General features: G+C 39.3%; 3 protein-coding genes across 3 annotated transcripts; all 3 read left to right on the top strand.

Moving 5' to 3' along the window:
• Positions 1 to 544: 544 nt before the first annotated feature.
• Positions 545 to 2,459, top strand: LOC128857635 (uncharacterized). Its single transcript, XM_054093382.1, has 2 exons — positions 545 to 696; positions 784 to 2,459. Exons 1-2 carry the CDS (start codon positions 545 to 547, stop codon positions 1,031 to 1,033), a joined length of 402 nt encoding a protein of 133 aa, XP_053949357.1. The 3' UTR covers positions 1,034 to 2,459.
• A 5,826-nt stretch (positions 2,460 to 8,285) lies between these two features.
• LOC128856672 (uncharacterized) lies at positions 8,286 to 9,019 on the top strand. The gene is made up of 3 exons (XM_054091985.1): positions 8,286 to 8,372; positions 8,447 to 8,598; positions 8,669 to 9,019. The coding sequence occupies exons 1-3, from the start codon at positions 8,349 to 8,351 to the stop codon at positions 8,916 to 8,918; spliced, it is 426 nt and encodes a 141-aa protein (XP_053947960.1). The 5' UTR covers positions 8,286 to 8,348; the 3' UTR covers positions 8,919 to 9,019.
• A 7,055-nt stretch (positions 9,020 to 16,074) lies between these two features.
• LOC128858689 (uncharacterized) lies at positions 16,075 to 21,416 on the top strand. The gene is made up of 3 exons (XM_054095155.1): positions 16,075 to 16,614; positions 19,121 to 19,280; positions 19,343 to 21,416. The coding sequence occupies exons 1-3, from the start codon at positions 16,344 to 16,346 to the stop codon at positions 20,094 to 20,096; spliced, it is 1,185 nt and encodes a 394-aa protein (XP_053951130.1). The 5' UTR covers positions 16,075 to 16,343; the 3' UTR covers positions 20,097 to 21,416.
• Positions 21,417 to 22,900: the final 1,484 nt, after the last annotated feature.

Here is a 22,900-nt window from a genome sequence, read left to right as displayed (position 1 = left end):
TAAGCCTCGAGGTGCTTAACTTTGGTTTAAGAGGTTTTTAAAAGGCTTTGTTGCGCTTGCCATTAGCTATGTGGCGATTGATTAAATCCGCGATGAATAGCAATTATTAATATTATTAATAAAAAATAAACAAAAGCGCCAAATCGCCAAATCGCTACGGCAAAATAGAAGACAGTGATTGGAGAAACTTAATTGATGAAATCATGCTAAAATTTAATTACCTCGACTGAATGTAGTTTCTTTCAATAATACTTCAATATTTATTAATGATCTTCGCATCCACTCAGCGAATAAAACTAACAAAGTAAGTTAAATAAGTCCATGTGTATGTATGACTTTATGTGCGGATAGTTTCGTACACATACATAAGTAAGCCAGTTTTATAGCTAAAAGAAGCTTTGACTAAATTAACCAGTGCTTTTCTGAGCATCACACGGTCTAGGCTGCTATGACGGAAACCACTCGAAAATTGGTTATTTAAATTAAATACTTTCATACATACACATATGTATATATATTTGTGGATTTGTTATTCTAATTATAGATGAATTTCTTGATAACTGGAATTATTCTGATTTGTTTTGTACTTGTTGAAGGTCAGGAGCCGTACGCTTCTCCCAAACTGGGCCAGTTGGTGCCCACAATAAGACAACAAAATTATGAATTAAGACCTGAAGATGACAATTACTATCTGCGGTAAGCAGCGGGTATTAAACTTTTTTAAATATTGCTTTAATTAAAAACTTGTTTTGATTTTTTAATATTTTTTTTCATAAACAATAGCCTAACCTCACCTTATGGTGGAACTCGCGAGGAACACGTCGAGTTGCTTACGGACGAGAACGGCAAGAAAGTGCTCACTGTCAAAGGATCATTGAACTTAGTCTACAGAGATACACCACTCGAAGTGACTGTTGTATATGAGGCCGATGGAAATGGCTACAGGGCGAAATATATGTACGTTCCGGCACATACCAAAGAAATACCTTCAATAGCAGCCAGCTTAAATCTCTTAAAATCCGCAGCTGGTTAAAACGAAAAATATGTAGTGAAGTGAATAGTAATATATGTACAGGGTGCTTTCCAAAGTGAACAGGGGCTTTTAAAGAAGGCTACTCTGAATTTTACGACATTTGAACGAATGAGGTGATGGTATTTTTGTGTCATGCGCTCAAAAATTTGTAACGAGCGCCCAATTAATGTTAAGTTTCACCTTCAACTTGATAGATCACTTACCTTAATATTGTGCAATTGAGGAACCAAGTGATGATTATTTCCTTAAAAGTCCTTCGTATACGCATATGCTTGAGAGATAAAGTTTGGACTTCTCCACCTACTTGCATCATGCTAACTTGTAAAAGGAAACACGCACGTGGCTCCTTTGCACAGCGATTGGGATTTAAGTGAGCGGTTTTTCATTGCAGAAGTAAACTGGCGATTAGTCATAGATGCTATTAGTCAGAGGAGTCAGGATTTACTATCGAAATGTTACGCTCATGCCCACTTGGCAACTACGGGCGCTAATGAGTTGTGCACACATTTTCGAAAGGATCGTGGAAACCTAAATGGCAAGCAACATATTGAACAGCATAAATTCGTACTCTATAACACTAAGCGAGAATTCACCAAATATCATATAATTTGTTGGTGGCTCTTTCGCAAAAGCCAATTGATGCCCAAAGATGCTTAGGGTTCTACGTTCGAAAGACATGATCAAGAATTCTTAAAATGAAAAGGAAAAACACCTTCTGTTACAGCATTAATTAAGGAAATTATTTCCAATATCTTTCCAAAATCACGCGCCCAAGGAAAGTGTGTAAGGCGAGAGACGACCAAACTCCCTAATGTCGCTTTGACAAATCATAACTTAAATCAGTGATGTGCCCCTTCTACGATCCCGTGGCGCCTAGATCAGTCCGTTAATGCTATTTTGCTATTTTAAAGTGTTTAGTGAACTAAATCGACAATGTTTGGTTAAAAACATGCAAAGAATTAAAAAATAAAAAAGTAAAATTGCATTTTACTTAATCCTGAATCATTCTCTGTATGTTTGCCTATTTGGCACATTTACTTTATCAGAAAAATGCACTTGCCAATCAATAATCCATCCAAAGAGTTTGTATCGACTTCCTCAAGGGCATCCGAGTCGGCGACTTTTAACTCGCATTCGACATTCCTTTAAACAGCGCATATCGCGACACTGAGATGGAGCAGGACTATTTTGCTTAAAATATATGCAAAAAACCAAAAACGCTTCCATTTATAGTTGAGAATTGTTGGAAAGCTTTTGAAAACACCCTGTTTGCCTCCTTGTACATATATTATATTATAAATACATTAATTTATTAGATAAAGCTCATTAATTTATTTTTGATACGAATGTTAAAGTCATAAAATACATTTGTAGTACGAAGTTATAAAAGGTGATCAATTTAGAGGCATCGGATACTAAATTGAAATAAAACAACATGAAATAAAATAACACTCATCACATTTGCTTTTTAATGATAATCCCTTTCAAATGTTGGCCACAAGTGCGCCGTAATTCGGCCATCCGTAAACACCAATTCTGAATGACTCGCTGTCGGTATCTGTCGCTTCAGTCGGTATCTCGTGAATAACTTTAATAATGTTGGCTTCCAATGCCTCAATCGAAGCTGTTTTATCCCCAAAGCATTTAGAATTTACATACCCCACAAATAAAAGTCCAAAGGTGTGATATCTCACGATCTGGCCATTAGATCCACTGGTGCGACACAAGAGATAAATTGCTCGATTCAGTAAATCCATTGTTTCAGAAATGAATAGTGCAGCCAAATCCTTCCGCATCTGATCCTTTCAACGCAGTGAAGGTTTCCGCTTCCTCTGTTACCACTTTCGGGTATCGTATCGAAAACTTTCGAAGCCCTTTCTTTTGTGTCCATTTGTACGACATGGACTAGCTAGCGGAGCCGCTGAATCTTAATTCGCTGCACCATGTCGATCTCCAGGACACTCGTCGTCACTAACATACAAAGGTCCATAAATCCTCAGCAAGTTATTTCTCCCGAACACTCCAAGAACCATTGCATCAGACCTGGGTATCGTCCGTGCTTCTGCGCTATACTTATATGATATGACGGGCGTGATGAGCGACCTATAGTTCGCCGAGAGAGGACTTTACTGTTGAATTGCCTACTCTGTCTAGAGTAGTTCTTTTTGGCAAGAGAGACTCTCCGTTTGGTTTTAAAGCTGACGTTGTTATCGTTGTTGAAGCTGGTTACCAAGTAGTGGGAGGCCTCTACTTTGGCAAATTTATAACTACCAACAGTGACGGCGCTTCTGAAATTTATAAAATGGATATTCTTAACATTATGTGAAATTCAATTGGTACCTTTACTCGAATAAGTATGTGACCGCCTGTTTCAAAAAGTTCAGTGCATGAAACACCAAATGATAGAATCAAGTTGTTTCCTCGGAAGGCAATGGCAAGCCTCCGAGTGTATTTCTGCCATGAAAAAGATCCTCATAAAAAATATCTGCCTTTCGGAGTCGACTTAAAACTGTAAGTCCCTCCGTTTGTAGAACATCATCAAGACGCACACCACAAATGGGGACAAGCACGGCCAAACACCCAAACGGCTGTAAGGGCCAATTATATAATATATGTACATATATACGTCCTGCCATAAATTCTGTGACAAATTTTACAATACATACGGTGAGGAGAAATTCGCAGAAAAAAGTTCCGTTATTTTTGATTTTGTTCGTGTGCATTGTCTACTCATAAATTATATGCACTTTCGTGGCAAATTTCGCTTGTTAACAATGAAGTGGGGCGCTAAAGAAAATCGCATTGCAATGATTGCATTACAAAAGTGGGGTGAAAGTGCAAGACTCACGAATTGCTGAAGAAACTTAATATTTCGAGAATGTTTGTTTATCGCACGATCAATCGTTTTCCCCAAACGTCTGAAGTGACAGACAGAAAAAGAAGTGGTCGTACTCGTGTGGTTCGAAGCAGTGCAACTATAAAAGCCGTTCAAGAAAGAAGTCGCAGAAATCCCCTTAGAAAGCAGAAAATCATGTCAAGGCCAAATCCATGTCAACTGTCCCTTCCGTCGCTCAACTGGTAATCTTTTGACAACGCCCTTGAAGAAAATTAAACTTGACAGATGCAAGCAGCTTCTTCGGTGGCACGCGGTCAACGGCCGTGAAAATACTCTTTTCACAGATGTTAAAGAAGTTTTTAATAAGCAAAACGACAAAATCTATGCTAATACTTCTAAAGGCGTAAAAAATGCTGTTCCAAGATACTGTTCAGCGTGGCCATCAACCTGCTTCCGTAAAGGTTTGGAGGCAGTGTCTTGTAAAGGCGTTACATCTCTTCATTTCTGCGAAAAAGTGGTTAAGACCGCGGCAAAAGTGTACAAGGAAGTTGTCTTAGGAAGCGTGATTAAGCAGTGGAGCAGAACTCGCTTCAATGAAGGGCGTTTGAGCTGCCAGCAAGATTCCGCTCCAGCTCATAAGGCAAAAACCACCCAGCAGAGGCTACAACACAGTATTCCTGGGTTCATAGCCGCAAGGGTTTGGCTGTCTAGCAGTCCAACTCTGCCACAATTGAACTTCAGTTTGTGGTCAGAATTGGAGAAGATGACCTCTCGAAGATCTCACAGAAATTTGGAGAGTCTCATAAAACTAGCTTCATTTAACTTAACTTGTAACAGAACTTATGGTAGGACTAGGTACATGTCTAGCCGGTAAATGTGTAATTTATATTTCCGTCCTCGTAAAAGAGGTGTCGCTGCTAATACTATTTTTGAGTTCGCTCTAGTAATATACTGGTGATTTGAAGGTGTACCTTCTGCTCAAATATGAACGAGACGTTATCAATAAAACGGTTCGCGGATAACATATGGCAAAAATAAATTTTTTGTTTTTGGTAGGACTGTTATAAGCTTACATGGCAAATTTCAGCGTGATATGTCACATAGTTTGTTTTCTGTGCTACTGTAAACAAGTCAAGCTCGAGTGTGTTCTTCGAATTTAACGATGGAAATTCAAATTAAACAAAGAATTTGTTTGAAATTTTGTTATTCCAACAAAATTTCGGCTTCAGACGCCTTAAAAATGTTGCAGACAACCTATGGGGACTCTGCTCTATCCCGTGCACGTGTTTTCCAGTGGTACAAATCGTTCAAAGAGGGCCGTACATCGGTTGAAAACTTGCCTCATGAACGTCGTCCAGCAACATCGGTAAACGACGAAAACATCGGAAAAGTAAAGGAAATTGTGATTGAAAATCGCACAAATCGCAAAATCGGTTAACGCTGAATATTATTTAGACGTTTTAAAGCGCTTACGCGAGAACATTCGTCTTAAAAGGAAGGAATTGTGGGACAACAAGTCATGGTTCTTGCATCACGATAATGCACCAGCTCACACATCACGTCTTGTTCGCGATTATTTGAACAAAAATAATATTAATATCGTTCCGCAAGCACCGTATTCGCCTGATATGGCTCCATGTGACTTTTTCCTGTTTCCCAAACTCAAGACAATTGAAGTCATAAAAGAGAATTCGAAGAACACACTCCAGCTTGACTTCTTTACAGTAGCACAGAAAACAAACTATGTGACATATCACGCTGAAATTTGCCATGTAAGCTTATCACAGTCCTACCAAAAAACAAAAAATTTATTTTTGCCATATGTCATCCGCGGACCGTTTTATTGATTACGTCTCGTTCATATTTGAGCAGAAGGTATATGTGAAGTCTCGATCGCAGTAGTTGACAACCGTTTGAAGCGTAAAGCTAAATACACACCAGGCAACCGTTGAAGCAACGGTTGCAGCAACGTGTTGCCTTTGTTTAAGAAACACGTTGCGACCGTTGCTTCAATCTCAGTATTGTGTACAACTGTGGTGCAGGAAAGGTACGAGCGGAAGATACGTCAAATTAAATTTTTTAAATGATCGACGAAATACGTAAAATTACTTCTCTTATTATAATTCACGAACTTTTGTACGAAATTGAGGAAGAAGAGATGCAACAAAAGAAGAGAAAGAAACTTTGGTCCAAAAATTGGCTTTTAAAAAAAATCGAATTTTCGAACAAGAGGTTGCTGAAAGAACTGAAGGAAAATGAACCAGCGGACTATAAAAATTACATAAGGATGGACGAAGCCCTGTTTAGAAAATTGTTGGACTTCGTAAAGCCCAAAATAACGAGACAAGATACCATAATGAGAGAGGCAATATCAGCAGAAATTAGACTGGCAATAACTTTGCGGTATCTTGCAACAGGAAACTCTTTTGCGGACTTGAAATTTTTATCAATTTTATTGCATTCATTTTTTAATTGTTCGTATGCTTTTTTTCTAAAATTTTTATTTTTATATTTTTCACTACTTATATCCCACAGCTCTCTCAAATTTTTATATTCGTTAATAAAATTAACATAATTTTCATTATTTTCAATTGCCATTTTTTCCTTTTTCACTTAATTTTACTCCGCACGAACCTTCTTCTTCGCTTGTTTTCAACGAACTGAACGAGTAAAAGCAGTAAACAATGATACACACGAAGCAACGGTTGCAGCAACCTATCCCAAAAATCAAATTTATTTGATATTTCAGGCAACGGTTGCAGCAACACGAAAATCAATTGGCAACACAGCTACACACGAGGCAACGGTTGCTTCAACATGGCCGTGTTGCTGCAACGGTTGCCTGGTGTGTATTTAGCTTAAAGATCCTTTTTTATCTGACGTCACAAATGTCTACGTTCGTCCCGAAAAAAACCGCATTTGCGGGAAGTTATGCTTCCTTATTACCTGTTGAAGAAAAGTGCAGCTGAAACGTGTCGTATTTTGATAAGTATTTACGGTAATCAAGCTCCATCAAATACAACTTGTAAAGAGTGATTTCGACACTTCCACAGTGGCAATTTCGACGTGAGTGATAAAGGATGAAGACGCAAGGTAAACTCTTGATGATATGTCTAAAGCGTTGGATGTTGACAGATCAACCGTCGGTAAATGTGTGCTTGCGATGGGAATAATCCAGAAAGCAGGTAACTGGGTGTCACATCAATTGAAGGAGATGAATATCGAGAGACGTTTGGTGACGTGTGAGATGCTTCTTGAACGGCAGAAAAAAAGGTTTTCTGCTTCGCATCGTCTCTGGCGGGGAAAAATGGATATATTATGATAACTCTAAGCGTCGAAAATGTTGGAGCCTGTCAGGTGAACCAGGTCCATCAATAGCGGAAAAAAATATTCATGCTTCAAATGTTATGTTGTGCATCTGGTGAGATCAGAACGGTGTAATCTATTATGAACTCCTTAACCATCTGAAACTATCACAGACGATCGTTACCGACTGTAGCTAATGCGTTTGAATCGACCTCTCAAAGAAAAGCGACCGGAATGGGACGGTAGACATGACAAACTGATTTTGCTGCATGACAACGCCAGGCCGCACATTATTAAATAGGTCTAGAAATATTTAGAGGGACTGAATTGGGAAATCTTGCCCCCTGCCGTACTCTCCAGACATTACACTTTCGGATTAACATCTGTTCTTATCATTTCAGTCGACCCTTATTGGAGAGCGGTTCACTTCTTTCGAGAGCATCGCAAACTGGCTCAATGAATGGATCAGTCAAAAGAACTCGAATTTTTCGTCAAAGGAATCCGTATGTTGCCTGAAAGATGGAGTAAAGTTGTAGCTTCCAACGGCACATACTTCACATAATATCATGTATTATTTAATTGTTTAAATAATTCATAACTTTGGCTAAGAAAGGACGGAAATTTATTCCCCCCATACCCAATATATTTTAAAGATAAGACATACGAAATCATAGATTCAACGAGATTTTTAAATTTTAGATTTAGTGTTGAGACCGTTCATGCAAAAATTCAAAGGGTGCGAATCTTGATGGGGGTTGCACAGTGTAATGTATGCAATTGACACGCACAACACTAAAGATGAGTCAGCGCCGTGGTACTTGACTTGGGCTCAAGAGGCATTGTTTAGCTTGTCATTTCTATGTGTTAATGAATTATTAGGTGTGCAAGCGATGAATACTCGCACACGTCTTAATTAAGATAAAAAAATAAAACGTCGAATCGCCTCAACTACGTAGTGAATTTACCTAGACAAATTTTTTTATTTTTATTTTTAATACAACTTGAATATTTATTATGAATGCTGAAGCTGGCATATTATGCAATATTTGTCTATCTCTATGCACATAAGTACAGCTTCATATCCATAATCAAGCAAGTTTTATAGTCAAATTAAGTTCTGCCTGAATTAAGCAGTGCTTTGCTAAGCATCAAATAGCCCAGACTGCTAGTAAAATGACGGCAACCGCTCGAGAATTGGTTAGTTAAAATTAAATACATTTGCATTCATATATACAAATCAAATATTTGTAGAATTGCAATCCTAATTTTAGGAGCATCTTTGGCCAATTGGAATTATTTTGGTCTGTGCTGGGCTTGTTGCAAGTCAGGAATCGTACCCTTCTCCCAAGTTGGTTCAATTGGTGCCCACAATAAGACAAGAAAATTACGAGCTAACCGCTAGTGAAGACAAATACTATCTGTGGTAAGCAGCGGGCATTAAAATTTTTAAAATCGTTCTTCCATTAAGAACTTTTTTTTTGTGCAAACAATAGGCTAAATTTACCTGAAGTTGGAAGTCGTGTGGAAAACGTCGAATTGCTTACGGACGAGAACGGCAAGAAAGTGCTCACTGTCAAAGGATCATTGAACCTAGTCTACAGAGATACACCACTCGAAGTGACTGTTATATATGAGGCCGATGGAAATGGTTACAGGGCGAGATATATGTACGCATCAAAACAACCTGTACTAACAAATGTGGCTTATGCTAGTGCAAATCTTTTAAAATCCGCTGCTGGTTGAAAAGTGAAAGACCTCGAAAGAATATACCAAGTCAATGTATACTATTAGCACTGGCGCTTATAAATGGGGGTTCGTAATTTCTTACTATGTATTTCTGAGGGGTTCCTTGTAGCTAGTCCACATACGTTTTTTTTTTTACCTTAACTTTTACTAAACTATAAAAGAATTAGGGACTCAATATTTTGACTTCCGCACAAATGCCAAACAACTTTGTACTTCTAGCTTGCCAGTTTACCTGCATATGCATGTTGAGGTGAAGTAACTTCTCGCCGTTGGACTTGCCAAGAGTTATGGCAGGTATTATGCGGCGCTTCCATGTGCTATCGTTTAATTTCAAAGAAGGGGATAAATTCTTTTATCGTACGAGTAGTTTTGGGACAACTCAAAAGTGAACGTTTGGAGTTCATGGGTACAGGACTTTATTCGAGCAAGGGTATGTTGTTGAGCGTTATGGTTTTTGCTTCATAAACTTCGAATTGGACTTGTTGATACACATAGTGTTTAGCGGTTACCAGCGTCACTAACTTACCTCCTCCACGATATTTAATTTTTAGATTATTTAGAAAACGTAGAAACCAAGCTACCATTCGCAGTAGCAAATATCCATGATTGAAGTGTGAATGCGACACGTAAATGACCTGGTTTTCTTCTTTTGGACGAGCTTTTGGTCAACCAATTCAGCGCCCAAGTGTACCTACAGAAATCGGTGACGAAGGCTAGAACACAATTCGAGTCTTAAATAGCCATAGTCTGCTTTCTCTTCGTGTGCAACCGCTTACTGACATAGCGTCTGCTGGTATCATTTGGAGTCCGAAATAAAACTCAGGCGTATTATTGGTGGAATTCCAGGTGTTTAGTGAAATAATTTACAGTTTGAAATGAATTTTTGTAGATGAAGATCTGTTTATGATAATGACAATCAATGCTGAAACGTAAACCCAAAAAAAGCGTGTTTGGCCGAGCTCCTTCTCTATTTGTCTCGTGCGTCTCGTCGTTGTCCCACAAGTGGAGGGACCTATAGGTTTAACCGATTCCAAACAAAAGATATTTTTTTATAAGAAGCTTTTTCATGGCAGAAATACACTTGGAGGTTTGTCATTGTCTACCGAGGGGCGACCGCTATTAGAAAAAACTTTCGGGGATAATACCATTCGGAAATATCTTTGGGAGTTCATGTCGGCGTATTGATTTGTTAATTGAAAAAAAAAACTCAATATCTCCGACAACAGTGATAAGGTATATGTGAAATTCGTGTGTAATGGCTATTAGCTGCTGTGTATTTTCCGACCATTTTCACATAAAGAGTTCATTTGGGTAAGACTCATTTGGTTCGAATTAACGACTCCGCAATATGGTAGATACCAAGTGGTGGGATTCTCTTCCACGTAGAGCAACCTTGCTGTAGTCATCTCGAAAGGTTATTTTCATAACGCTGCCAATATACTTGCTGAACCATAAGTTACTCCGTAATAATGGGATAATCAACTATCGTTTTTGGCTACACAAACAGAGATTGGCAAGCCTTTAAAATGGCGAATGTCTTGACTAGCTGATCTAATCTCTTTACGGTACGCACTTTCTTGAGCTGATACTATGTCTTCGATTATTCTCCTGTAGATTCTTTCGTGATATAATTACTTTTGATACGACTGTAACGTTATAGGCTTTGCTTGACCTTTAAGACTGAAATCCCTCTTCCTGGCAGGTTCGATTGAAACGATTGGCAAACTCTTCAGCAGTTAAACACTATTGCCTAAAATTAACACAACTCAGCAAAGTGCTTGCTTCTTTTCTGTAGCTCAAAGACGGACTGAGTTGGGGATTGCGAAAGAGAGTTTGTTGTGCATACAACTACACCTGCCACACTCTGGCTTGCGTTTGTATCATCCTAAGCTATGTTTCTTCTGCTTCTTGGTTGGCGTGATAACCGCTAAAGCGATTTGGACCGAGTTTAACCAATCGAGCCAGTCATTTCTTTCTCGTGCTAACCGGTTCCAGTTGAACACGCCAAGTGAAGCCAAGTCCTGCTCCACCTTATCTTTTCAACGCAGAGAAGGTCTTTCCCTTCCTCTGTTATCAACAGCCGGAGCGTTTATATCCATTCGGACGATATGACCCAACATACCAAGTGGCTGGACCTTTAGTTGTGTTTACTCTGTATTTATTACCAAAATATGTGATTTTAAAACGTAGTGTCTTAAAGATAAGAAGAGATCACGGGTGTGGAATCCGGACATTGTGCATTTAGAAGAGATATCGGGAATTGTTTAAAAAATAGTCGGAACTTGGCAGCCCTCTAAGATGTCTTAAAAATCTTCAAAAACCCAGAGTCCAAATAAAATCCTGGAAAGACTTCTACGGAAACATTGAAGAAAGCTCTGAATATTATTATCAGATTTCCTCAAATTACATCTAGAAACCAAAAGGCGGCTGTACTTCTTCGACTCTGGTTCGGAAACTCTTAACTTGAAGATCTGGAGCTTCTCCGAAAACATTATAAGTCAAAAAATGTGGATTGGGTCATTTGGTTCTATAAATTTGGTCCGCATAAGCCCCCAGGACAAGGTGACATCTTTACCGCTAAATTACAAGGGGCCTATGATCCTCTAGCCCTCTTTTCACAAATGTCTGTAAGGCTTGTCTCTACTTTTGCCACACACCGAGAGGAGGACCATGGCCGTTGCACGCCCACATCCGATAATAAATCTATCCGAACTGCATTTCACAGTGTCAGCACGTATACTCTTAAGGCAAGTCCGTGAGCATAGCTCTTATATGGGACTCGCCTTTAAAGAATTTACGCTAGGTATTTTTCTCGATATAGAAGGGGCATTCTCTCTCTTTCAGGCGGAGCTGAATCGGCCAGTGGCAGAATTTGTTTGGCTAATTCTTGAAAAAATAAGCATTGGCTCGGAGATGGGGGAACGAGTAATCCTGGTATGCAGCGAGAGGCACTCCTAACGTAGGGGTCCTCTCTGCCATCACCGTAAATACTTTACTCTTAAAATTGTAAATGACTGGCAGAACTGTCAACGCTTTTGCGGCCTATATTGCAGTCACTTTCTCAGAAAAGCAAGTTCAAGTTCCAATCGAACTGATACAAAACGTTCTTTTAGGTAGATATCTGGCCCAGGGTGCTATTCACAAACAATCATTCACGGTCCCCTCAGTAAATGGGATGGGATTTAATTTGGTACTGAGGAAGATTGGAACAAAAGAATAGAAGAAAGATCCAAAAAACCGGTCACTGCGCTTTCGCATGCAAAACGACTGACTATAGGTAAAGATGCTGAAATTATTATACATAGTACACTGATTGTACCTATAATGCGGTTGTGAGACCCATCCTCCTATACGGTGCTACTGTGTCGTGGCCAACGTTGGAAAAGATGGCAGCCAAGATCCAACTGGAAAGCGCTGCAGTCTATGCCTTCCAAAGCCCTTGAGACTCTCATAGACCTGATTCCCATCGATATCTATGACAAACCTCGACCTAATTACAACACGATCAGACTGACTGCATGCCTACCCTAGAAAGATTTAAGATTTGGCCCCTCGAAATTCTTGAAAACTTCCGGAAACACATAGAATATTGTGTGGAGATTGCAATGCTCCTCATATCTGTAACTAGACAGGTCTGGCCTCTGATAATTATGGGAAAAATATGTGGTTTCCCTCTAATGACTTCTGTCGCAGCTACAGGAACGAGCAGGAGGTGGAAAGCGTTGAGCTCTTACCAGAACACGTCATCGTTGTCTAAACTTTTTCTTCTTCGGATATCTGGTACACTTAGAAACCCCATCTATCGACAATATTTAATAAACGGTTCACTAGACAGGGCTAGTTTACTGGGGCGCCAGCCCTTGGTCGAGAAAAAACCGAGTCATTCCGGTAACGAAGAACCTGCTGTAATGGGAGTCGTAGAGTCCAACCACGATCTACAGCAGATGAAGAGCTCCAGCTTCTCCGTAGGAACCGCGAAACATTGGCACAATTACGTTCTGGATATTGTAGCAGGTTAAACTCATTTTTATCCAGAATCAACCCGAACATCCTAAACATATGTTCTGCAAGTGAAGGCACCCTCACGACACTAACCACCTTTTCACATGCCCCACCAAACCCACTGGTGGTCATCAGATTTTGAAAAATGCGAAATTATTGGAAGCCCCTCAACGCCTTACCTTCTTCGTAAATCAGCATGCTTATTAGGAATTCAGACAACCCAAAATTGACTCGAAACCACAGCATGCTATCGCGAAAGATCACCAGACGGCGGATGCAATTTAACAATAAACATTCCGAATTGACAAGAAGGGGGAATAATTTGGTAACATTTGAGTGCACAGATCTCGTAAATGTAACTCGAATGATGAAGCGAACACTTGAATGATGAAGCGAACAGACATCAATACATCGGAGAGATTCATGTATTCCCCCAAAAATAGGTATGGCAACTCCCATTTTCCAACAGTTTTCTTTGATCGTATTTCTTCTTTTGGGTTTGTCAATTTTTACGAAGTTTGAGTAATTTGCATCATTTGTAACAAAAATATTCGGTTTTTAAGACTCGAACACTCGGAGATATGGCTGAAGTAACTCCTATCCTCATTCTAAACCCTTCGAATATTATGTATTTGGGCAGAGGTGCCCACGGGTATAAAAACTTCTTATGTACAACACGAAAGATTTTACCTCAATAAAAACCAGTTGATTTGCAACAATTTCATTGCGGCATGCCTCCACGTTGCAGCAGTTGATGAATCATTTTCATTCTGGTTATGGTGAAAAAATTTAGAAAGTGTGGCCCATATTAGACTGTTAACCTGGTCTCATCGAATTTGAAATAAGCGGCTCATTTGCTGACGCAACCCGGGTTGACAGCGGTTTGTTAACGAAAAAACTGAGATTATGTCGGTGAGATACGAAAAAATCAACACAAAACACCTACGCTGCTTCGTTGCCGTGCGAGCCATAGATAATGTGCGAGCAACGACTGATTGGTCGAAGGTGTAGATACGTGTGAAATGAGCGGGCGGAATTTTGCTGCCGAATACCGGGTGACATGGCAGCCGAAGTTACTCGCCCATTTTCGTTTTTCACCAACTGTAATTTAATGCAAACAATATACTCAACTTTCTTCCACTGCAGGGATTCTCTTAGCCGGCTTGTATAGAAGTTCAGCTTTATAGCCGCAATTTGTATGGTGAGAGGGTCGTTTGTGATGATTTCTATTTTTGTGCTAAGCAACACTGGGCACAAATAAAGTAAGGGTTGATAAACGAGAGCAGGCAAGATACCGAATCATGTTAGCCAACCATTTTGTAAGACCCATAAAGTCAGTATAGAGAATAAACAAACGAAAAGAAGACGAAGAATAAGCGAAAGTGTGGGAAGCTGAAGAATTATAGAATAAATTGCGTGCGCATATATGTATTTGTACACAAAATTTACAATATTATATTTTATGTGCTGACGTCACTCAAATTCACGAAGAATAGAGTTGTGGTTTGTGGATGACACCACTTTGACTACAACGTTGTTACTGTGTGGTTACATGGTGAAAAGATTTTTAGAGGTGTACTACCTAGCACACCGTTATTCGACTCTGAGCGAATTTGACAGATATGCCGACAAAATTTAGCTGTAGCTTAGTGAAACACAAAACGAATGACGTAGAATTCAAAGTTTCCCTCAATTTTTTTCACCATACCTAACGAGCAAACTTGTCGTTCCCATGACGGTCGGTTCTACGTAACCGGAACGACCCGGATTTATATCCGGGCAACGACTGTCACTTCAACAGCTTTCCTCGTATATGATGTTTATGCTGTTACGACAACAACAACAAACCTGGTATCTATCATCCTTGGCATGGTTACTCATCATCGTAAACGCGCAAAACATGTCAGTTGATAGATCGTAGGCGGTGTCTTATGAGAGTACCAAATAAATAAAAAATACCAACTCAGATTTGCTCCTAAAATTATGTCAGCTGATTTATCTCTTCTATGCCTTTTCTCCTAATATATTTGAACATAAAACAAAATTATATAATGTAATATTTTTATTTATAAGAAATAGATAATTTGGTTTATTTGAATTTCATTCATTTGTATTTTACAAAATAATAAGTGAGTCAAACAGTAAAAAATAAGTATAATAAAAACAACGCGAAAGAGTTTATAAGACAATTAAAATAAATAAAATTAGCTGTTAAGCTTTGGTAATAAGTGGACAGTTTGAATTTACTGTTATCGTACTACGCCTTTCTCTTACTTATTTTCCACTTGTTACATCACAGGCAAAAATTCTCTAATAGCCTAGACAGTTGATGGCGTTAATCGAAAAGTTACGTTTAATACATACATACCTACTTAGTATCGGAACAGCTAATACCTCTATTTGTTGCCTGCGGTGCATCTTTTACTAACAAAACTATCCAACAAGGAAATCAGCTGTTCATTAATTTGCGTAACAGCCATCTGTGATACTACAATTTTAATCAGAACTAACTGCGCCGGTAATCGAAACTAACGCCGCCGTCTGTCTAGGCTGTAGCGGATGCCCGCAATGTTGTAGTCGTCATACTTGCCGCTACTCGGCTGTTAACAAATTTGAGAGGATCAGCTATAGAGCTGCCGTATATGCAGATGTTTTGTACATTGTTTTTTTTTTTTTTTTCTTTTTTCCATTCCGCTCTATTTTTCTTCATTACTTTAATTATTTTCTTATAAATTTTCTCTATTAAATATTTTTTTTTAGTTTCTCACAAATATTATCTACATTCACGTCACGGCCAGTTCAGGCTAATATTTTCACTTTATTCTTGAATATTAGCATATTATTCTATCTCTTTGGTGTCAACTGATTCCACTTGTTAACAAACTCAATACCTTACCAATTGAGGTAGTGTGAGCACCTTATAATGATGTTGACGACGCATAGATGGCGACGAAATTATTTATATCGTATCTGCTCTCACAGGTTGCGCTTAACGCGAAGTAGTTTATAAAGTAAAAACTCTATTTCAACGAATGAACTTGGATCTTAATGCAAATATTATTTGTTTGGTTTATGTACACAGCGATTGCATAATTGAAACAAAGGTCTCTGTGCCACCCTGTTCCGTTTCAATTTGTTCTTCCCAATGTAAAGATTGGTGTTATCAAAAGTACTTACATTTAATTTGTGCCCTTTCTCGTTTTTTGACGCAGCTCTTAGCGGCCAAGCTGTATGCGGCTAAAAAAATGTATGAAATAAACTGCCGTCTGTTATCCGCCCGCTTTCCGTAAATAGAGGTGCGAGTGAGATGATGATAGTTGTAGTGGCAAATCAGGCATGCAGCTAGCAGCTGCAACGCGTATTCGGCCGTACTTCCACTCAGTTATTTTATTTATTTGTCGCGCTTGGTTGTGTTAGAAAATGGAAAGAGCTATGAGATCTGTCGATAATGAGCAGTATGAAGAAAGTCAAGAAAAAACGAAAATCAACCACAGGTTGGCAGATAATGATATCGTTGTGAAAATACACTCCATGAAATTAATTCGCTTAGTACGCGGCCAAGAGGTGCTTTATAACAGTTTTGCGGAAGGCTACAACGACAAGAATCATAAAGAAATAGTTTGGGAGAGGATTTACAGATCCTTGTTCCCATACTATGATACATACAAGCCCGAACATCAGGATGTTATAAGTAAGTATATACATATTCAAATAGGCAGCGAATAGCATAGCTAATGTTTGGGTTTTGGTTCGATGTTCGCTGCGGTGCTTTCGCTTAGTTAGGTATGTATGATTAGGCACACCATCACAGTGGTGCAGCCCGAGTGCGCACTATCTATTTTTACTGGGCCAAATAAAGAATGCAAGAGTGGCATTTATAGTTGAGTTCTGCGTGTGGTTGTTTTTTCTTTTATCTTTTTATCAGAAATAGCTCAAGGAAATGCAATTAGTGATTAAACGATAAACTGTTAATCGATAACCAAACCATGCAGAGTAATATGTTCACATATAAATAATGTCAAATCATATTCAGAGTTAGGAGAATATAAAAGCTTGGGCATAACTCGGTACCGCTAGTCTACTCTCTGAAATTGGCAGTACTATGTGTTGGGCTAAGGTAAATTTAAATCATTGTACATTAACTTCTTTTTTTTCAGAGCCGTGACGTCAGTGCAGAACATAAATGAATGAAAAGAAGAATATAGTAGGCGAAAGTAAGTGGAAATCACACAAAGGTTTGTTTATTTTCTGTACTGACGCCACTCAACTGTCAAATTCGCCAAAAACAAAGTAGCCGTTTTTGGATGTTGCCACCTTTGTAGTTTTTACTTCGTGTTCACATTCTAATTTATTTTCTGCATGCAAATTATTTTCGAATATAAGTTAGGATTATAAAAAATGTATGCAATTTCCATATCCCCTCTTGGTGTATTTAAAAACAGCTACAATAAGGCTATATAAATGAGAACTCACCAATGCCTCGTAAACGTAGATATTTGTGTTCATCCTAGTATAATTGAAAAGAATTATGCGTCATTTTTGTTTATTGGAACGTTTTTTTTTAATATCCGTTCATTTCAACATTCGATCGGTGAACTTACATGTATACTTCGAAGCCTCCTCAACCATCATAGGGAGTATCTTTGATCCCATACGCTGACGATTGTTTGATATTGTCGTCCGGCAATGACTTCGCTGGCTTGTGTTCAAAAGTGGAGCGTTGCGTGTCCACACTTTCACGCTTCTTCACTGCAAGGAACCTACAACTTTCCCGTAATAAATCCACGGCGATCCAATCAAACTACCACCGAAGCTTAAAGTCGATAACACACCAATACCGACAGTCAATAATCCCAAGTTTTTGAGAGTAACCTGCAATAGTTTGTTCTGCTGCTCGGCGCATAAATCCGTATTTGTGTCTAAAATCAAAAACCGCGTGACTGTTACTCAAGTCGCTACGCAGTGAACGAAGTTTCAGATTTGCCCAAATACTGTCTTCTAGACAGTCACGGGAAGTGCTTCTATAACATCTATACAGCGAGACAAGTATGCTCCTTTGTAAGGAGCATAATATGCTCAGTAGGAAATTCCTGCTAAGATGCTACCGCAGGAAACACCAATGCAAGGTTCACCGTAAAGAAAATCGAGATTCTGGCATGGCATGACAGTTGTCCGGGCCATTTCGGCTAATCTATCCACTTCCTCGTTTCCCCTTAATGTCTTCATCAAAATTAAGATTTTGTAATAGCCAATCTTGTTAAGCCCAATTTTTAAAAGGATTTCACCTCCTTTTTGGAGTTCATTCCAACTAAACGGATAAAAATAATAATAATAATTGGCGCGTGGTAGGTGTTTGGCTGAGTTCCTCCTATTTATGGCGTGCGTCTTGATGTTGTTCCACAAATGGAGGGGCCTACAGCTATAAGCCGACACCAAACAGCAGATATTTTATGAGGAGCTTTTTCATGGCAGAAATACTCTCGGAGGTTTGCCATCGCTTGCCGCCGGGCGACCGCTATTAGAAAAAACGTGTTCTATTATTTAATGTTCATGCACGGATATTCGAACCTACGCACTCCCGAATGGTAATTATGCACCAACCGATTCGGCTTCGGCGGCGCGGCCAACTAAATGGGTGGATTGCTGAAATAGTAGACGTGATCGGGTACGATGTTCGGGAGTTTAGCATGTTGGTAAGTGTCATTGAGCGTATGTCTAAACACGGTCCGGTAGTTGTCGGTTTCTTTTGTCCTGGATCTCGTCGGAATAGTTGAAGAGATGCTTCCTGATCCTGATTGGGTGAGGTTGTATTACAACTAGCGTTTAGTTAAACAGAGAAGTGGAAAAATATTAAATAAAAATTCAAAAGCTGTTAAGGACGTCCATGTCAGAGGGTTGGGAGTTCCCGTCGCACTTTACCTATTTTGCTTCTGGATAGATCTTTCAGCCGGTCTATATCTACGGTGTACTATTCCTTGTTTTCTCGTAAGCCGCGTGACAGGTGTATGTGGCTCTAATTGTCTTCTTGGATCCATCTGCGTTGGCATAGGTCTTGCCATGCTTAATTCTCAAGATTCCACTCGCCATAACAACCAACCATGATTGCTTTAGGTAACCTAGTTCATTAGATTAAATTGCGAATACAAGAATAACACAAAGTATCACTAACATATTCATTTTACCCTCTCACCCTTTAGGATTAAATGTTCGTCGTCGTTGGAAAACATTGCGCGATTCCATTTCGCGTGAAGTCAAAAAGAATGCCACAGTCGAAAACTATTCACGCAAGAAAGAGAGTCCAATTATATCTGAACTAGAGTTCCTGATACCTCACATCAAAAGCGCGCATTGCGCAAAGTGAGTTACTCTGCAGCTTCACATTTGTATAATAAAAAAATTATTATAACGCTTGATTTCAGATTGGCTGATGAGTTGGGGTTGCGGGAGTGTTACAGCAGCACCTTGCCGACTGATGGTGATACACAGGATGAGGATAGTGGGAACGATCTGATTGACTTAACAGAGGAAGAATGTGATATTAAACCATTTATCAAGCAAGATGGGTTCCAGTACGACGATTTGGATACGTGGGATGATTCTTTTCCGCATGCACCATATTCTCCGCAAGTAAATATTGAAGTTCCAAATGGGCACACTAACGACATCGATGTGCTAACAGCCCAAGGAGCAGATGACTCGGTTCAATCTACATGGGCCAAAGAATTCTGCACCGTGGCACAGTACAAAGGAGGTGAATTTATTACGCCGATAGAGCTATGTGCGGATCTGGAAACTGGAGAGCATCAAGAGTCAGCAGAAATGGAAAATGAAAAAGAGATCGTAACAGGAACAGAAATTGAAAAAAAGGAAAGGGAAAGTCCAAGGGAGATGTCTACGCCACCTATACATATGAATGATACAACCCCCACCGAGCCTTCAAGTAAACGCTCGCGATGCGAGCCAGAAGAATCGTCTAAAGAATTACAAGCTAAAATTCTTCAATTACTTAGCAGTTTAGAGCATCGCGAACGTAGCGACCATGAAGCGCAAGATGAAGATCGAATGTTTTTATTATCGCTTGTGTCCGATTTGAAGCGTGTGCCTGCGTCAAAAAAAATGTTAGTCAAAATGGAAATTGTAACGGCGATTGCCAAAGCCAATGAATGCGCATGAAAATTATATTATTTATATTAGCTTAGGAAGTATATACCAAGAAGTAGCAGAATAGGGCGCATAAGTTAAACGTGTCGAAGGCGTTTTGTACATAAAACTTCTTGTAACACCTAGCGCGGTGCTTTAATTTTCGTTTCGTTTTAGAAAACTAAGACAAAGCATCGCAAGATCCATCCAATACAATTATTACATATAACAGGCTATGTTCGGCGTGGTTGGACAATAAGAAGCGCAGTGTATAGTTGAGTTGGTGTCCTTCTTTGAATGAAACACATACGTCGAGTACACAGAGATCTGTACTGGACAGTGATGAGGGTTTAGCCTGTCACAGTTTACAAAAAATGTACGTTTGTAACGCGAAGTACTTCGAGCTCTTCGTCCGCAATAGGTGACAGTTTGTTATCGATAATGCCATTTACGAGGCAAGGGCCGTTCAAAACTTCCCTTTAGACCTCATTCCTTTCCTCGTTTTTTAGACCTCATTCCGCCGCCGTTTGTTTACGTGCCATTTGTTTCAGTGACCTTGTCGTTGAGTTCACGAAGAAGCCGTGCGCGCTTTTATTTTTTCACTATGCTGGTTTGACAGCATTTTAATTCAATATTTATTAAAAGAGCTTGATTAATCAAAAGTTGCGGTTATAAATTTAATTACATGACTGATATCCTGGATTATTGCACTGAACTTTAGACCAAAAATGTTAAAAAAACGTTAAAGGCTATTTAAATTTAAAGGCTATTTACGCATATCCTGCGTGTATTTCTGTGCCGTAGATTTCTTCTAATCCACTTTATTTAGCAAAATTAAGGTAAATTTTTTTTAAGTTGTTATGATTAGGGATTTAAGGCTACGCTTAATAAAGTTTAATATATGGTAATTGGATAATTACTGTTTTTTGAAATAAATATAATCACATTTTAGAAATTTCAGAAATGTCACATACTTGCCTTCAGTAGTTACTATTTCCATTAATGTTACAAAAAAAACTAAGTTTTTATTATATGTTTGTAAATAATAATCGGGGAGGTTTTGTTATTTCTTTCGAAGTGAATTTCAAGGAACTTATCTGCGAAGTGAATTGCAGAACCTGTTCGAAAACAGCTTCTTAGTAAACACAAATTGCGTGTTATACTTCTACCATTCTTTATACCTTAATCATCTTTGGATATTTATAAGATGTTGGCTGAAAGTTTGTTGAATTCGTCATCATTGTCAACTCGACTTTGAGGTATAAAATAGTCGAAAAAAATATGAGCAAGCATTTTATACTAGAATAAAGAAGTTATTTAAATAACAACATATGAACTTTATTCATAAATGTATTTATTACAATTACTTATTTTAGTAACATAATTATATTAACATAGCTTTCGGTTTGATGCACCTCGTGCACCAGCCTTAAAATCCAACGGAGAATCTCTCTTGCCAACAAGTGCTACTTTACTACTTTTTACCAAGCGGGCAATCGAGTAGTAAAGTCCCCCCTCGACGAGCAAAACTAAGAGTTTATAAGGCGCTCATCATGCCTGTTGTTGTTGTTGTAGCAGTATGCTGCCGGTCATACTCATCATGCCCGTCCTATTGTATGGCACAGAAGCTTGGACCATGACAGATCTGTATATAAAGAAACAACACTGAGTAATCGAACATATAACAGCAGACGGGGAGAAATATAATTTTTGTGTTTGGACTTTTGCAAAACCTGCCATTTTGGGATTGAATAAAAGTTGGACATATGCGGCATAGGAACAACCAAATAAATTAGTATACTACATTCACTTAATGACGTAAAAAATTGAGAAAATCAAAATGGTGAACGAGAGTCTTATTCAGTAATTAGTCCAGCAGCAGCAGCAAAAATTCGCAACATCATACGGTGCACTATACAGTACTAGCTTTGGGTGTAACCTGCAACAGTCTGCTCTCCTTCTCTGCACACACAACATCAATTGCCACTAAAGTCCAAAATCGCAATAAGGTCCTCAATCGCTTGCTGGCAGTACTTGGGGCAAAAACAAAGAAATGCTGCTATCGACAATTAAGGCAATTGGCCGGCCGGTTCTAAATTAAGATGCGCCTGTCTAGTCACCTGGAACTAGTGAAAGCTTCAGACTTGCCAAAACACTGCTATTCGGACACCTACACAACGAGGCATAGATGTAAGTAAAGGAGCACAATAAACTGCTCAGCAAACAGTTTCCTGCTAGGGTGCTAACGTAGATTTCAACCATGTAGACACTTGCTTGAGCCTGAGCCACCTTCCAGGCACGTCTTCAACTACGCCGACGAGGTCCAGGACAAAACGCACCGGCAGCTACTGGACCGGGCAGTGTTTAGACAGACAATAAACGACATTCATCGGGAGACCCTTACCACCTTCTTAAGCTCCCCAATGCCGTAATGGGTGTCCAACCACTACCCACAGCTGATGAAGAGCTCCAGCTACCCCGAGAGACCCGCGTAACCTTGGCTCAATGACGTTCTGGACATTGTAACAGGTTAAACTCCTACTTATCCAGAATTGACCCCGACATACCCAACGGATGTCCCGCATGTGAAGGCACTTCGCACGATGCTAACCACTTCTTCACATGCCCCATCAAACCCACTCTTCTAACACCCCTCTCCCTCTGGACCCAACCCGTCGAAACAGCAAGATTACTGGGCCTATCGTTAGACCCAAGGAGTTAGACAAAGACGACCGTTAATGTACACTGCCCTGTTGCTGCTACAACAACAACAAAAACAGCACACTTTCTGGGTCTACCGTTGGATGAGCTAGACGAAGACAACCGGTGATTTACAC

This window comes from Anastrepha ludens, chromosome 3, assembly GCF_028408465.1.
Source record: "Anastrepha ludens isolate Willacy chromosome 3, idAnaLude1.1, whole genome shotgun sequence".
Lineage (NCBI taxonomy): Eukaryota > Metazoa > Arthropoda > Insecta > Diptera > Tephritidae > Anastrepha > Anastrepha ludens.
The sequence above is the reverse complement of the archived record's forward strand: the minus strand, read 5'-3'. Positions and strand labels throughout refer to the sequence as shown.